The sequence below is a fragment of the Macaca mulatta genome, chromosome 9, assembly GCF_049350105.2.
Source record: "Macaca mulatta isolate MMU2019108-1 chromosome 9, T2T-MMU8v2.0, whole genome shotgun sequence".
Taxonomy (NCBI): domain Eukaryota; kingdom Metazoa; phylum Chordata; class Mammalia; order Primates; family Cercopithecidae; genus Macaca; species Macaca mulatta.
This window is the reverse complement of record NC_133414.1, coordinates 102,907,086-102,925,520: the sequence shown is the minus strand read 5'-3', so window position 1 is coordinate 102,925,520 and position 18,435 is coordinate 102,907,086. Positions and strand designations below refer to the sequence as shown.

At 37.0% G+C, this 18,435-nt stretch overlaps 1 protein-coding gene across 3 annotated transcripts in view; it reads right to left on the bottom strand.

Moving 5' to 3' along the window:
* RPP30 (ribonuclease P/MRP subunit p30) overlaps window positions 1-18,435 on the bottom strand; it is a 41,418-nt gene that overhangs the window by 13,950 nt on the left and 9,033 nt on the right. For 2 of the 3 annotated variants that reach the window (XM_077946747.1, XM_001087609.5), the window contains exons 6-10: window positions 12,860-12,949; window positions 3,583-3,699; window positions 2,980-3,009; window positions 2,547-2,584; window positions 2,075-2,154 (exon numbers count right to left, since the gene is read on the bottom strand). In XM_077946747.1, coding sequence (XP_077802873.1) covers window positions 2,075-2,154; window positions 2,547-2,584; window positions 2,980-3,009; window positions 3,583-3,699; window positions 12,860-12,949 — 355 coding nt within the window. The remainder of the gene's footprint in view (window positions 1-2,074; window positions 2,155-2,546; window positions 2,585-2,979; window positions 3,010-3,582; window positions 3,700-12,859; window positions 12,950-18,435) is intronic. The other variant, XM_015147668.3, reaches the window with a different exon arrangement.

Below are 18,435 nucleotides of genomic sequence, written 5' to 3'. Positions count from 1 at the left end.
TCCTTTATTTCTAATATTACCTAAGCTGAATTAGCAATCTTAAGAACACATCACACTACCGTCTCATACTGATCCCAATGGCAACGAAAACCAGGGTAACCATATTTTATCATCTATTTAGGACACTCTTCAGGGAACAGAAGTGCTAATAAGGTCACAGAAACAGCAGGCATAAACTAGAACTGTCCTGGGTACACTGGGGTGAATGGTAATGCCACCTGAAGTTCACAAGTCTTCTTTAAGTTTAGCTCCTATAAAAGCCTGATTTTAGACACAGAAAGACAAACATCACATGTTCTCACTCGTTCGTGCAATCTAAAAAACAAAGCAACTGAACTCCTGGAGACAGAAAGTAGAAGGATGGTTGCCAGAGGCTGGGAAGGGTAGTGGGGGGCTGAGGGGGAGGTGAAGATGGTTAATGTGTACAAAAAAAATAGAATGAACAAGACCTAGTATATGACAGCACAATAGGGTGACCATTGTCAATGTAACTTAATTGTATATTTAAAAATAATTTAAAAAGCATAATTGGATTTTTATAACACAAGACAAATGTTTGAGGGGATGGACACCCCATTTTCCATGATGTGATTATTATGCATTGCATGCCTATATCAAAATATCTCAGTACCCCATAAATATATACACATATTATGTACCCACAAAAAGAAATTCTAAAAAAAAAATACATTACATATTATATATTGTATGCTGAACAGTTGAGTTCTTAAAGTCAAATGCAGGACTTCCTATTTTCCTATATATAAAATTATATATGTATTTGTATTTTAGTTACTGTTTCTTGTTTAGTCCATTTTGGAACCCTGTTACTCAAAATCTTGATGATTGTTTATTTAAAATAGATCAAAATAATGACAGAACTACGAAAGTGTGAACCAACTGTTCCCTAATTTCAAGAAAATCATCATAAAAAATCTCAATTAATTTGATCACTCCTAAAGCTTATGTGATGAGTTTTAGGCTACATAACACAAAAATCTCAAACTAAAAATGTTGAAACTAAAAGCAAAAATCATCTAATTTATGGCAAGCCAATACAGTAAGCAGCTCTCTCAAGTGGAAATCAGATCAATAAAGCCCAACACACAAGCCCTCAATAACCTAGCTATTCATATGACAAATAACTTAGTCTATATGTAGCGATCTACTTTAAAGTTTAAAATTCATTTGGGTGATATCAATGAAATTGCTTCTTAACCACTACAACTAGTCCTAAGGATTATAAAGATAATGAAGACAAAACAGTGATCAAAAGCTTAAGTTGTTTTAATAAAATTTCATTTTCATTTTCCAAAGTTTCAGCATACTTTCAATTTTTAACATCTGATGAATAGGAAATTCAGTCAGTGAAAAGGTACGTATACAAAACGTAAGTAAAAAATGTACAGTCTGGCCAGGCATGGTAGCTCATATCTGTAATCCTACACTTTGGGAGGCTGAGGCAGGAGGATTGCTTGAGCCCAGGAGTTCAAGATCAGCCTGGCTAACATAGTGAGACCCTGTCTCTATTTAAAAACAGAAAACAACAACAACAACAACAACAAAAACAGTACAGTCTGGACACAACTTGACCATGGTAAGCAAACATGGGAAAAGAAACATTCTGAGTTATAATAAATGTAAAAGTTACAGTCTATGTTTTGTTAGTTGGATTTTTAAAATGTATTTGCTGTTTTTGTTTTCCTAATAAATAGTTTAATGTATATTTTTAATATATCAGTTCTCTAAAACAGATTTTCAACAGGGAAAGCCTGGCCCTCTGGTGAGGGAGAAGAAGGGAGATTAGAAGTCTATCAAGATGTGGGCAGGAGCACACATGTATAGCTGGAGGAACTATTCAATACTCTTTCTGTAATGAAAACTATACTCATTCTACAAACTTTAGAAAGTAAAGCCTGAAGTGAGGGTGAGAAAACACTGATGGCTATGGTTAGAACAGGTTGAGAAAAGATGACCCCAAAGGAACTCAGGAGGATAGGGCAATAAAAATAGGCTGTAAAAATGACTTGCTTCTAACATGACCATTCAGTTTGTACTGGAAGAACTTGCTTACCTCCGTGGAGAAGTGCTGCTCGGCAGTTGGTGGATACCGCAGCCTTGGCATCACTTTCAGAGAGCCCAAACAGCAAGCCTCTTGGGGGAGCATTAAAGATTTCAACCCGGAGTCAGCCAAGGACACGAGACTAACACAAACATAACAGAAAGTGCCAGCTAACCTGGTCGTGTTGAGAGGTTAATTAATTCGACAGCAGTTCTTAGTCCAACTGGAACATGCATCTGAGAAAAGACTCATTTAACTCTAAGCTTTTATCATATGAAGTCCCCCGTTTCCTCTTTTCTATCTCAGGATTAATTAAAAAACAAACGTAAAGATCTCTATAAGGTTATACAATTTATTTTTGAAGTTATTAATTGGTAAACTTACAGTAAAAGGTTGAGAAAAATACCACGTTCAACTATAATACAGCTTTGAATTCAAAATTTCCTGAAGACAATGTCAACCACTTTTACTCAGAAAAGGATACAGGTTTGCCACGTCATATGGCCCTCTTATTTCTAAAGGCTGAAATAAAATGAACAAAGAGTAGATATGAGAAAATTTTTTATAACATTTCAATAACTTATAGCAAATTAATAGAATATTTAAGTATCCAAAAATAAAAAATTACATAAATTTAAGTCCTTATAATATTGATGGGTTTTATAGTTTTTGAAAATATAAGAGAAGCTTGAAAAGCATTCTGTAAAAGTATAAAAGAAAAACTAATTATATAAACAAAAGTTGAAGCCTAAAGAAAATGGGGATAAATTTTACTGTTTAGCAATTACAATGAGCAAATGCAGTTAAAATAGAAAAAAATGCAACAAATATTCATTTACTATTTTAATTTATCTCCTAGAAACTGCAAAGTTTTATAACCTGAAAGATGAAAATAAAGTACTTCATGCTAGACTTACCCTTTCTGCAGCACTAGATATAATTACATTCTACAAAATAGAAAGTGATTAATATTAATCTTAGATAAATGCAAAAAAAAAAAAGGAGAGTTTCATAATATAAATAGCCAGTAATCACATTTTAACATTTAAGGCTCAAATACCATCTTCTTTTAAAGATAAGGTAAATGATTAAGGTGAAAAAAATGAAAGATTTCATTTCAAACTAAAGGCAATCTGTAATAAAAAACAAAATATGTTTTCCTAACAGATCTTAGTACAGATGAATTAAGTTTAAAAAACAAGATGAAAAAGTCACATAATCTTAATTCAACTCAGTGAGGACAATTGTTATTCTAGACTTTTCTTTCACAGTATGTAAACTGCAAATTTTTATCAAAAGATATGGCTTCCAACACATCTTTTTCTCCCTTATATTATTCTTCCCTTGGTATTTTTCTTTCCTTTAAAACTAGCAGAGCTCACTGAAATGGGAGAATTTGTTCCTATGCTTTGAGAACATTCTGCATTAAGGAAAAGGAGTCAGTTTGACAATTCCAGTGTACCACTAATAATAAACTGCCAGATGCGAAAAACATCCTAAAATTAATTATAGAACCATACCTTTCCTTTGCAGATTTGCATCAAATTGAGAGCATTGGAAATTGTATACCTTCTCATTGTGGAGTCTTTGATAGCAGGGCTATAGACAAGTTCAAAAGCCAGGCCTCGGTCAATTGCCTTCACAGGAAATAAAGAAAACTGTCAGAGATAAACATGCACTGGCCTACTTCATTTTCACAGATTCTCTCTTCACCTCCTTCCTCACTCCCTACCACTCATCCCTTACATGTCAAGGTACAGCTTTATGAAAGACAGATTAACACTCAAATGGCACCACCCACAAGGAGAAGAAAATAAATCTGTGGCTCTACTTGATCAAAAGAGTTTATCTTGGCTGTGGGGAAGCTGACTTTACATAAACAGGAATTACGAAGAGGCTAAGAAGAACAAAGTCCCAATGGGGTGAGAGAGGGGCTATTACTCTATGCACTATCAAAAGGAAAACAGAAGTGTACTCCCTACATTTAGAGTAAACTGTATGCAAACATAGTAAACCAAGTAATCTGACCTACGAATGCACAAAGAGACAAAGAAATGAAGAGCTGAAAAAAGCCCAAAGAACCAAGGGTGGGTAGGTCTTTCAGGTAAGTAATTTATTACCTATATGTTGAAGAGAGAATAACAGCCATAGTTAATTGAGTGCTGACTATATGCTAAGAGAGTCTTATATGTAACATTTAATCCTTACTATAATATCTTTATAAAGCATTACTGCAAAGACTGCTAATTGCCCGGATATCTGTCCTCTCCTTTTTCTTTAGTAATAAAGGCCCTGGTTTTTCACTGGGCTTATAGCTGCACAACAAAAAAGAAGGAAGTGCCCGTGAAGATTTTGCCCAGCTCACCATACAAGCCTGGCTTTTTTCATGAGAAAAAGAAACTTCTTTATTTAATGTACTCTTACTACACAGGGATCCACAGGTAAGTAGATGAGTGGAAATGAGATTGAAATTAACCACCATACTATTCAGCTTTCCTAATGAGCACCTAAATGTCTTCATCCATTCACAGAAGATATGTTTTAAGCCCACTACGTGCAAAAGCTGAGATGGTTCCTCCCTTCTAAAAGTTCACATTTTAGTGGGGGAGACAGACGATCAATAACCACACAAAAATATAAAACTTCAACCGTGTTAAGTGCTATCAAGGAGAAGATTGGATGGGGGTAAGGAAGAAATTAAGTAGTTAATTAGCAGAGGAAGGTGCATTTTCATAGGGAGGTCAGACTTTTGCATTGGCAAAGTCTCCAAGGTTGCAGCATGGCAGTATGTAGGGAAGGTCAAATGCTGGAGAAAAATAATGAGGAAGACAGGCTAAAGAGGACGGGAAAGGCCAACTGTGCAGGCCTTTAGAGCTGATGACGAGGATTATTCCTAATGAAGAAAACATCTGAAGGATTTTCAGCATAGAGAGGATAATCAGATTCTCACCCTTTCAGTGTTTAAGATAGTAATTTGTCCACATGACTCACAAAGCAACATAAGAAAACAATAAAAAGTACTGTTTGCATCTCTGATCCTATCTGCCCTATCCCCTCCTCCAATAATCACTTTTATTAATTTCTTGTGTCTTCTTCCAGAGTTTCTTCATACAACTATAAGCAAATATGAATAGATACTATTTTTCTTTCTTATCCAATTGCAAAAGTCACTTGGGTGGCAGTACTCTTTCCAATGAATAAAGAATGGTAGGCATGTTCTAGGCAGTATGATCCAAGTCTCTGCTTGGCAAATGAGTTTCGATTGCCCAGAGTACGAGTTGAGACTGGCCCAGCTGTGACTCCTAGGGTTTACTCCTGAGCATTTACAGGGAATGGAGAAACTTGCCTTTTTCTAGAACTGGCAGTCTCTCTTGATTTAATTCACTTGCACTTCAAGGCCCCTTCTACTTTTCCTTCCTGAACACAGATTTCCTTAATTCTTCCTCTGGCTTCAAGGCTCCCAGATTTTATTTTAGATTTTCCTGTCTGTCTGATTCTAGTTTGGTTAGAATTTAAATGCTATTTTCCACACTGCAACCTTCCCCTCTCTCATTTTTTGACTTTTCCCCATCTCTAATTCTTTACCTGTGTTGATTATTTCTAGGAATGACATTTGTTAAGATAATATTTCTGTCATAGTTGAACGTGTATCTCATTTTCTCTGCCAAGCTTGTACACTTCTTGAGAGCTAGACTGCCTTTTACATAAAAAGTGTGTATTTATATTTTGAGTGAATAAATAGTAGCTTATGGAGAAGATGTCCTGTAATAATGTTGTTCATTATAGACGATCCATCATCAAAGGAACCTCGATGCACCTGGCTAACCAAAAGCCACAGATAAACAGAAACATCCCTTTTAGCCATATTATCAGCCATCTCCTTGGCTATATATTTTGCCAAAACTATTAATTAGCTGAAGAGGCTGACCTGTATTTCTTTTCCTTATCCTTCTAGTTGTGGAACTATATTACAAGGCAATAGGATGATGAAGAGGGGAAACAAATGAAAGAGATGAATGATACATAGAGTTGGATGGCTAGATCTCAAAATATTCCTAATTGACTGAATCTAAATTTCTAGACCCTTGTGGGGACCAAATCAAAATAAAAACAACTTTTGTAGGGGGAAGGGGAGAAAAAAAGGATATTATCAGCACAATTATTTTTTAAGAAAAAAGTTCTGATTTTCATCTTGGTACATGAATCAAATTTACTTTAAAACTGCTATAGGAATTCTTGAAAAAGAAAAATTAAAAATAATGCGCTATTGAAGGTTGTGAATATTTCTTTCACAATATCTCATTTTAAATTTTTAGATGGATAAAATACAGACTCATTACCTGGGATCTTGCTGTAAGATCATTTTAATGCAAATTGACTAAAGCTCATCAAATGATTGTTCATAACAGCCTCTTCTTAACAGTGCCTGCCTGATTAGCTTTTGTTCTCATGTCTGACCAAAGGTTCTGGCATGGGTGGGTGATCAGATTTTTTTACTAATGAGAAATAATGGTTATAAAGATGCTACTAAGGACAGGTGTGTGACAGTTGAATCAAGACACACTGGCACTAAAATTCCAAGTATTAAGCAAAGCCTTAGAGAAAGACAGAAGAAAATAAGGAGCTGATTACTGGGACAATATACTGATTCCCTGTTAATGTCATAAAAATTAGTTCTTTATTCATTCAAATGAATGACACCCTTTCAGTGTTTAAGACAGGTAATCTGTCCACATGACTCACAAAGCAACATAAGAAAACAATAAAAAGTACTACTTGCATCTCCGATCCTATCTGCCCTATCCCTTACTCCAATAATCACTTTTATTAATTTCTTGTGTCTTCTTCCAGAGTTTCTTCATACAACTATAAGCAAATATGGATACTATTTTTCTTTCTTATACAAAAGGTAGTCTGCTACATTCTTGTCCTGACATGAAAGCTTTTCCAAGTCAGCTCATAACTTTCTCTGTTTTACAGTTGCACAGTATTATATTGTAGAGGTATATCATGTATTTAACCAAATCTCTACTGATAGCCTTTGGGTGGTTTCAGTGTATCTGTAGAATAACACTAAAGTGGGATTGCTAGTCATAATGGGTTGAATCATGTCCTCATCCACAAAAGATATGTTGAAGCCCTAAACCTCAGTACCTCAGAATGTAATCTTATATTTGGAAATAGGGTCACTGTAGATGTAATGAGTTAAGATGAAGTCAGAATGGAATAGGGTAGGCCCCTAACCCAATATGACTGGTGTTCTTGTAAGATGATGGCCATGTGAAGACACAGAGACAAACAGGGAGAACACACTGAAGACAAAGGCAGAGATTGGAGTTATGTAGCTGCAAGCCCAGGATTACCAAAGATTGCCAGAAAATCACCAAAAGCTAAAAAGAGGCAAAGAAGGCGGTCTCACAGATTTCAGAGGGAACAAGTCCATGCTGACACCTTGATTTCAGACTTCCAGGCTTCAGAACTGTGAGATCATACAGTTTAAAACTGTTGTTTAAATCAGTAAATGTATTTGTAATTTGAAGAGTTGTTGCCAAATTACACGCCCTCCACGTAGGGATTGTTCCAATTTACACTGTTACACGCAAAGTATGAGAATGAGTGCTTTCCTGCAGCCTTACAACAGAGTGTATCTCTAATCACACAGGTGATTTTAATGTGAAATCTCTTACTATGATAAATTTAATCATCTTTTCATATGTCTAAGGCCTGTTTGCATTTCCTTTAATGTGAAATGCCTTTTTCATATTCTTAATCCATTTTTTTGTATTGTTCATCTTTTTTTTTTTAACTTATTAATTTCTAAGCACTCTTTGGTCTTTCTGTGTTAAGGAAGTAAGCTTTTTGTCTAGGACATGAGTGAAAATTTTCCATCAGTTTGTCATCTGTCTTTTAACTTTGTTTCTGGAGTTGTTTGCTGTTGTTGTTGTTTTTGCCACAAAAATTTTTAATACTGGCACTGAATGGACACAGTACTTAACACATTAGATTCATGTGTGATAAAACAAAGTTTACAGAACACTCACATCCAAATCAAGTATTTATAGCGGGATTCATGGAACTACCTCACTGCTTTAGATACTACTTACTAAACATCTCTCAGTGGGGAGTAATTGGACCACAAAGACAGAAATGGATTAGGGTTAAAGGAAGGGCTGAGGGGAAAACAGAGTGTAAAACATATAAGATCCCTTAAAATAACTCAATAAGCTTGAAGTCACTGTTAAATGACAATAACATTGAAATGGAAATAACATTGTAAAAAAATCAAAGGGAAAGTAAAGAGATACATGCGGCTTTAAGAACATCCTTCTTCTCACAACCTGAATTCATAAAGCTCATGTTTTAAAATATGAAATGACTCTGCTTAACAAAGAGTACTGCTGTAAAGTAACTTTAAATAGCATTTCCCAGTAGGAAATGACAGATTTGGAATCAAAGCTTGAGTACAAAACCCTAGTCAACCCCTTGAGAGAGTCATTTAACTGTGTGAACCATGAACTACCTGAGAAAGACTGTATTACCTGCATATGGAGATAATTAATATCTACCCCATCCCAAAGCTGCTGGGCCACAGCAGGTATCAAACTGCTCGTCATAAAATGCTAAATAACCTGAAGTCATGTGATTATCCAAGAAGAGGAGTGGAATCCAATTTTTTAGAAACACATCTATCACATGATAGAGTTGCAATGACAAGTTACTTAGACTCCAGAAGAGGTTTGTGGGAGATTTTAGAGGAAATTGCATAATTGAAATCATGGTGCCCTAAGTATGCAGTGAAGATGACAAAGGGGAGATGAGCTGCAAAGTACACAAATGGAGTGTCTGGTATGCTCTAGAGCTCCTGGGCCCTCCTTCACAATCCCAACCTTCCAAGCTGAAGATCCTCACATGGCGTCTGGCCTATTGGTAAAATATGAACGACTTACCTTTCTTAACACTGCTTTTCACCACAACCAAAGAAAAGGGCCCAAATTGTAACAAAATTAAGATCTGTGCTTAATTTAAAGTAACCCTGGCCAAGGCAGGTGGATCACTTGAGGTCAGAAGTTCAGAACCAGCCTGGCCAATATGATGAAACCCCATCTTTACTAAAAATACAAAAAAATTAGTCAGGTATGGTGGCAGACGTCTGTAATCCCAGATACTTGGGAGGCTGAGACAGGAGAATCGCTTGAACTGAGGAGGCGGCGGCTGTAGTGAGCCGAGATCACACTACTGCACTCCATCCTGGGTGACAGAGCAAGACTCCGTCTCCAAAAAAAAAAAAAAAAAACAAAAAAAGTAATCCTTATAAAGTGATCCTTTTAAAGCCAATCTATGAACTTCTCAAGGCCAAAAACAGGTTTATCCTCAAAGCCAAGGGAACACGCAAGGACCAAGACTGAAGACTGAACTATTATCCATACCTACTTACTACATGTTCTGTGCTCTCACAATGTATACATTTCCACCCTTTGTGTAGACAAATAGCTCCACAGCCAGATTGGATATTATGTTATAAATAATACACACATACCTATACCACAACTATTATCCAACAAGCTGGACCCTGTATGTTTCCAACTTTCTCTCTTTAATAAAAAATAGGTGAATAAATTAACAGGGACGCTTCTGCTTCTTGACCAATTCACAGTGCAGCCTACTCCTCTACTAGATGAAGACTAAAAATAATCTTGTGCAGCCTTTCTTTCCACTCCATCATCTAGTTTTTATTAAACAACATATGTAAAATGTTCACACCAGATTTTTTTAAAAGCAGACACTGTGTTAAACTGCGTATCCCTCTAACTTGACAAAATTTTTTACTTTTCAGAATTCTTAAATTGAAAAATGTAGGAATTAAGCCAAAAATGCCCATCAAACAAAAGTAGCTTTCCTGAACTTCCCAATGGAATCGGGGGTGGGGTGTCCTGGTGTCATTGTCTTGAATGCCACTGTCCTCCTCATGTTGCCCTGCTGCCCCATTTCTCTCACTGTATATACTTCCTGCTGAATGCGGACATCCAGCTAGCGACCAACAACGAGAATTTGGTCACATCCCCTATGCTGTACCCTGAGATGCTAAGCTCAACATGTACTTATTCACTCAACAAACTGTAAGGAGGACTCATTATGGGCAAGACAGTGGAGTACTTAAAAAAGGACCATGACACAGCTAGTGCTCTCTAGAAGCTCACACTCTGGTTTAAACAATAATACAAGTTCCTAAGAACCCCAATTAAAAGCTCTCACCGAAGTAGCCACTGGGAATCTTACCATTGTCGTGAGACATGAGGAATTATGTGCTGTGCACTGCTGTCCAATCCATGGACTTGGCTTAGCATCACATGCTAGCTCCTCCCAACCAAGGTCACAGTATCGTATGTGGGCTTATTCAGGCAAAGCCGTCTAGAAAATGACCTTCCTAGTTCATTAAGGTGAAGACAAAGGTGAAAAACTTGTAAGTTCACTAGCAATTTGCTGAGTGGCTATATTGCCCAACTCTGGGGGTGCTACTTCCATAGAAACTGTATTGGCAGTTTGAGGCTTGTAAAAAGGTTAGGCAAACTTCTAAAGACAGAGATTGCTACCTCCGGAGAGAAACAATATGTGAGGCCAACAAGATTGTCATAACCTTGAGTACTGTATTAATTTGTGACTTTTATCATAGGTACCTGGGGCACATCAGAGATCCTGACAGACAACCAATCACAACTTTCCTAATCCTGTGTGACTAAAGAGCTGAATGACTTCTTGCAGTTTTTCATTTCCCCACATTTGACAAATGAGCTGCTGCACAACATAGATTTCCAAGTCGAAAATGTGGTGATTCAGGGGTTTTTCACTGTTTACTTATTTATAAGTACTGGCAACAACACAAGGAACCAATGATTTGAGCTTAGCCTATATTGTTATGTTCACTAGTACTGTCAATATTTACCCTAGGCCAGGCATGGTGGCTCATGCCTGTAATACCAGCATTTGGGGAGGCTGAGGCGGGCAGATCATAAGGTTAGGAATTTGAGACCAGCCTGGCCAACATGGTGAAACCCCATCTCTACTAAAAAAAAAAAAAAATACAAAAATTAGCCGGACATGGTGGCATGCACCTGTAATCCCAGCTACTTGGGAGGCTGGGGCAGGAGAATTGCTTGAACCCGGGAGGCGGAGGTTGCAGTGAGCCAAGATTGTGTCACTGTACTCTAGCCTGGGTGACAGAGCAAGACCCTGTATCAAAAAAAAATTTACCCAACAAGAGCTTTCATGTTTGTCCCTTGAAATATATGATTACATATTTTCAGTTTGAGTAGCATATTTTTAGGGGTAGAACATAAGCTAACTTAAATTTTTCCACATTGGGTGGGTAAGGCGTGGTGGCTCATGCCTGTAAGCTCAGCACTTTGGGAGGCTGAGGTGGGAGGATCGCTTGAGCCCAGGAGTTCAAGACCAGCCTGGGAAACACGGTGAGACCCCAACTTTACAAAACATAAAAAAGTTAGCCAGGTGTGGTGGCATGCACCTGTAGTCCCAATTACTCAGGAGGCTGAGGTAGGAGGATCACTTGACCCCAGGAGGTTGAGGCTGCAGTGAGCTATGATCATGCCACTGCACTCTAGCCTGGGCAACAGAGTAAGACCCTGTATCTAATAATAATAATAATAATAATAATAATTTATTATTATTTATATATATAATTTATATATATAAATTTTATATATAATTTATTATAATAAATCATTATTTTTGCCACATTGAATTTTCCCATACCAATTTTCCATTTTCTCCTCCTATTGTCTCCCCCGATTCTCAAGCCAATGCCTTAGCACCAAAGAGAATTAAAATTCAGAAAGTTACGATTCTACAGAGGCAAAAGAGCAGGGGAATTATCCTGCTTTGAAAAACTTCTTACAAAAATTAATCTTCTGACTCTGAAAGGATTGGATACGTAATTTGGACTGTATTTGCTAAACTCTTTTTTTCTCCCTGGATACCAGTTTTTGAGAACAGGAGACTAAGTAGGGTTTTGGAAGCCACTATTCTAAAATAGCATCTCAACTCTTCCTAGGATCTGATTGGCAAAGCAAATAGTTAACAGCTGTGCTGACCTTATGCTACTAAAATAGTTACTGGTGTGAAATAATAGTACCTTATGATGGAAATGGGAGGAAATTAAGACTTAGAAGAAGGCATGGCAGATGGAAGATGAAGGGTATGGGAAAACAAGAGAAAACTATGTAGAAGGGGAATGAGAAAAATTCTATAGCAGAGGGAGAAACAAAAAAGTTCTCTGAACACATGGCCATCCTATTAGGTTAATATAACTCTAGGCTCTTTGTGAATAAGCATGCTTCAACACACATTTTAATTTTGCATAGACCACGTCTATGTGATGCCATGCTCTGTTCCCTCTTCACTCTCTTTAGCTTGCTGGTGCCTAAAGGATCCTCTGCTTTTTACTTTTTCCCTTCCCCTTCTTTTTTGACTGGTCTGTTCCCTTAATAATCAATGTTCAAGTTATAAGTACCTATGATTATTAGCTATCCTCTCAAGAAATATCCTTCATAAATTTTGGGTTCTACAGCCTTTTAAAAACATCTTAATAATTAACTGGATATTTTAAATTTTAAACTTTCTTTCTCCCTTTGTTCAGCTTTCAAAACTAAAATTCTCTTTTCTAAAACCGCCTCCTATTCCCTAGCCTTTGTTTTTCCTTCTAAGAATACTGGTTTCTTCTGCTTCCAATTTGCTATGTAAGTTTCTAAGATTCAAATACAGAATGGAAAGTATAACACTTACCACATTAATAGGAGGTCTTTTGAAGTAAAATGGTAGTTTCTCTGTTACAGTTATGCAGACTAAATCCACATCTAAATGTGTACAAGCAATCTATAAAGAAGAAAAAAAAATAGGTAAGGCCAAAAGGAAAATTGGCACAAGTAAGAACGGGAGATAGGGTCAAACCCGATATAATGAAATATAAGTATGGTTCACTCCATAGGTGTTTTGATGGTTCTGTGTTGAAATACATCTGACCTTTTACAAAGTCAACTGTTTTGCTACTCTTTTAGGTTGGGTTTAAATGGTTTAACTGTAATCCAGCAAAAGCGGATTATGTCCATAGACTTTCTCAAAAGATGGAGCCTAGAGACTCTCTAACTCATATGGTCTGCTACAGAAGGATGGTTTGTGGAGTGAGGCTCAGTTTCTGGAAGATTACTTCAGACTGTTCCAGAAAGAAGAAACTGACTATTCTAAATCCAAGGAAAAAATAAGCCAAATGGAATGTATGCATGGTCCATTTATCCCACAAACTATTTATTGAACAACTCTGTGCCAAGAATTGTCCCAGAGCTGCGGCTCCTATCAAGTCTAATGAGCAGCTAAAGAAGTATGAACGGCCGGGCGCGGTGGCTCAAGCCTGTAATCCCAGCACTTTGGGAGGCCGAGATGGGCGGATCACGAGGTCAGGAGATCGAGACCATCCTGGCTAACACGGTGAAACCCCGTCTCTACTAAGAAATACAAAAAAATAGCCGGGCGAGGTGGCGGGCGCCTGTAGTCCCAGCTACTCGGGAGGCTGAGGCCGGAGAATGGCGTGAACCCGGGAGGCGGAGCTTGCAGTGAGCTGAGATCCGGCCACTGCACTCCAGCCTGGGCTACAGAGCGAGACTCCGTCTCAAAAAAAAGAAAAAAAGAAAAAAAAAAAAAAAAAAAAAAAAAAGAAGTATGAACACAGCACCTCATGACATTTGTTCAAAAACTAATAGAAGGAATCTACATAAATAGTTAAAGCAGAGCTATTACAAGTCAAATGATAATGAATGCATTTTCTCAACTTTTAATTTCCCTTTCCGTTGTTTTAATTTTTGCTATGACTTGTTGAGTAATACTCTGCATTTTCTTCTCAAAGAGATTGGAAACTGCTTATAAAAACCACATACAAGATAAAATAAACAGATAAGAAAATCAGGATAAATGGAAAATCAGGGAAGAAAAATAAAGCTGGGAAAAGGTTACTAGCGTAGAGGGCAAGCCAGAAGACACTGCTGGAAGAAATATACCTGGCTCTGATTCTGCCATTATTTGATTTATAGTGATAAAATATTTGGCTGTTATACATTACATTAAAAATAAAGCTTACTGACAATGCTAGTGTGTACAGGCTTGACAGACAAATTCAAACTTCCAGGATGGCTATGCTGACAAAACAACATCAGTGGCACGTACCAGGGGAAAGGGCAGAGTAAGGAAGAGCAGAGAAGAGGGAGCAATAATGACCTGTAGGATTGGTGTCAACCTTCAGCAATGACAGGAATACCGTATCTTGCCCTTTTTCTTCAGAATCCCCACTTCAGTCACTCCTATGCCAACCCCAGGGCTTTAGGAAGCAAGTAGAGATCAGAGGCTGGCTAGCTTTAAAACAGTCATAGTAACTTAGTAAGCCTGGGAAGCAATATTGTTTTGGTAGAAATAATTGGCTCATAAAGAATCTGCCCCATCCCAACTGCCACAGCTGTCCAACTCATAAAAGTCATTGAAAATTTAATAAGAGTGGATGAAGGAAAGCTCTGAATGATAGCTGAAACAAATTCAGTTCTGTTCACCATTTTTTATCTATCATACCGGCAAAGATAAAAGAGTTTAGTACTACCTTGCTGACATGAGAATGAATAAACAGGCACTCACAAGGTCTTTAAATCAGTATAAGGTCTTGAAAAACATTTTAGCAATGGCTACCAAAATTTTAAACGCGCACACCAGCAATTCTACTTATAGGTATGTAGTAGGTATAAGTGAAGTCTCCTATAGAGAAGTCTCTATAAGTGTAGAGGCTCTAGAAATATATTATGTAGCTATATACCCTACAAAGGCTCAGGGGACATTAGTACAATGACAGTCATTGCAATACCAATCATGAAACACTAGACACAATTAAATATCCCTCAATTTTACTTAAATAAATTATGATCCCTTTATATGACAGAATATGCCAACTCGTTAAAGGGAATGACGAGTGGATATTATGGAACAACCTCTAAGAAACTGTAAGGTAAAAGAAGCATGGTGTTAGGCAGGAAGGAAAGAGGAAAGGAGAAAGGGGGAGAACAAAGGAAAAAAAGATGAGGTAAATAATATTTCTAAAAAGATACACAAAAACTATTACGAGTGGTTGCTTCTGGAAAAAATGGGGAGGGAGTTTTAGGTGGAAGTAAGGAGTACTTTTCAGTACCTCTGTAATGTTTAAATTAGTCATCATGAATATAAATTATTTCTTCAGTTTAAAAAGCTGATTAATTCTTTAAAAGCCTGTTAAACATTCTCCCCAGAATGAAGCTAAATTAGGTTTAGCTTCATACATACTTTTTTCATACATATTGTTCCTTTCTTCCCTTCTCCTATATAAGAGTGGCCAATTAAACAATGGCTCTATGTTGGTTTAAGTATGTGCAAATACATGAACTAACATAAACTTTTAATTACAAGGGACAGCTCTACATGGCTCCCTCTGACACTTCAACCTTAGAATGCCCCAAACTGAATTATTTTGTTATTTAGTTTTCTATTAACCAAAATGTCTAATTGATACTTTTAGATAACCACAAAATAAAAGTTAATGTTCACACTACAATGAAATGCTTTCTATATCATTTTAAAAGATTACATTATGCCCAATAGAGCCTTGAGGTTAAGAATCTTATCATGGTTTTCTCTGAAAACTGGTAGGTTACATATGAATTTACATGAGTTGTCCAAACCATTTTTTTTTTTTTGGCCAGCGACTCCCATGACAATTTAAAGAAAACGTATTCCCATAAACATGCACACGTATATACACATCTTTGCCTCTATGGCACAAAAGGAATAGGACTGCAGGGGTTCATATTCCTCCCTGAATCCCTTTCAAAGATATCAGGTTGATAAATTGTGAAGAGACAATCAGGCTTACCAAGGAAAAAGAGAGATGCCCATTAACAGTGGCGCTCAACTTTAGTGTGTATAAAACTTCCCTAAAGAATGTATAAAGAAGGAGACAACCATGCCCTACCTCCATTGATTCATTAAGTATGGCCTAATGATCTGCATTTTAATACATATCCCAGGTAATTCTAAAGCCAGTGGAGCCAGACCATACTCCAAGAAACACCAGGACACTCCCTTCCTCAAGATACTCTACAACAGTGCTCTGCAAAGGAAAGGCATGAATTTCAGGAGCAGGAAGAAAATAAAACTTTTATTTCCATTTACTTTTATTTTTTAAAAATAGAGACAGGGTCTCACTATGTTGCCCAGGCTGGTCTCGAACTCCTGGTCTAAGTGGTCATCCTGCCTCAGCCTCCCAAAGTGCTGGGATTACAGGCACAAGGCACTGGATCCAGCCTCCATTTGCTTTTTTTTTTTTTTGAGACAGAGTCTCGCTCTGTCGCCCAGGTTGGAGTGCAGTGGCGCAGTCTCGGCTCACTGCAAGCTTCGCCTCCCGGGTTCACATCATTCTCCGGTCTCAGCCTCCTGAGTAGCTGGGACTACAGGCGCCCGCCACCATGCCTGGCTAACTTTTTGTATTTTTAGTGGAGATGGGGTTTCACCGTGTTAGCCAGGATGGCCTCAATCTCCCGACCTGATGATCTGCCTGCCTCGGCCTCCCAAAGTGGTGGGATTACAGGCGCGAGCCACCATGCCTGGCCCATTTACTAAATTTTTAATTCACTATCTTAAGATTTGTTTTGTGTTTATGTAGTTTTTGTAAGGCACACCAGTACAATGAGAGATGCAAATAATTTATAAAAAACATATATATATTTGGAAGCAGGCTCAAAAAATTTTTAAACTGATAGGGTGCACAATCAAAGCAGGTTAGAGACCACTGGACTAAATAACCTGAATTCTCCTCAACCTGCTCAGCTGCTTTAAATCCTAAATGGGAATAACTGGTCCAGATGCTCCTGAAGCTTCTATGCAACTCTCTGTGTCATATTCCACAACTGTCCCACAGTCCAAGGAGCCCTAACCAATGGACACCCTCAAAATCTTTAACCTCTGCCTTATCTCCTTAAGTAATTATGGGGAGGGAGTTTCTGTGAGAAATCTTCCAGATACTCTGAGTAGAAAATATAATGCTATGTTATGTCCTATGGAAATGATGCTATTTAATGTGGTTAGATTTTATACTATTGACATAAATGTGTGTCTGTGTGTGTGTATGCTTGATGACTCATCTTGGAGACCTAACTTAGTTTTAGAATACCATACCTATAAAGATAGATAGCTGTTAGAATTCTAGATAATCAACTTACAAACAAAACAAATAAAATGACTTATAGAATGTAACTTAAGAAACAAACTGCTGGCATTTGACCTGATTCCAAACCACAATATACTTATAAAAGCTTTAAAAGAGATGTCTGTTAAAATTGATTTCCTATAGAAAACAGGGAGAACTCTAATTTCAATTTAATCTTAAGGAATGGGTAATATTTGGATAGGGAAGAGGAAGATGTTCCAATTTTTAAAACTGCATTTTCATATAACTTTTTGAGTATATGTGTAAAGTCAATACTTTGTGCTTTCTTCCATCTTCCAAAGTATTTTTGACAGGCCCATCTACTATCATCAAGCATGTGTTCAGCAAATTCAAACTTTAAGTCTGAGAAAAACAGTAAGATAAACAAATAAAACTATTATATGAAATTACAATATAGTCTAAAACCCAAAGTCCTATCTTTAGAACATACTTGCTGGGAGATTTAGAGCAAATCACTCAGCCTGAGTCTCAGTTTTCTCCTCTATAAAATGGGGATAGTAATAAATATCTGTCCCAATTATCCTACAGGACTGTTGTAAAAGTTAAAGGAAATAAATATGTAAAAGCTTTTGAAAGGTTTTACAAATGTGTACCTTCTTTTGTTTCTCTAATCATCAGTAAAGGGATATGGAAATGTAAGTTGCACGATCTTCAAAATTAATCCAGAAATCAAATGGACAACAAAATGCTTGGTACATCAGCAACTTTTATTCCAAATCACAACTGAGTTGCCATTATTTAATAACAAAACTAAGTTGCTGCTGGTTGTTTAACAAATTTGGAAATGACCATGGTCTGCCTTATATTAAACACTAGTGGTTTCAGCACTGAATTATACTTTCTTACAGAACATGAAAAAACAAATACCCAGAATCAACCCCAAATCTATTGGACCAGAGTCTCCAGTGGTGAAGACTAATGTGCCTGATTTTAAAAAGTTCTACAGGTGTATTTTATGACTAAAAACCACTTGCTTCTACTTACCCCTTTAACTAAAACAAAATTCTTGAGAATATCTATAATTGCATTAAAAAAATTTTTTTTGAGACAGAGTCTTACTCTGCCCAGGCTG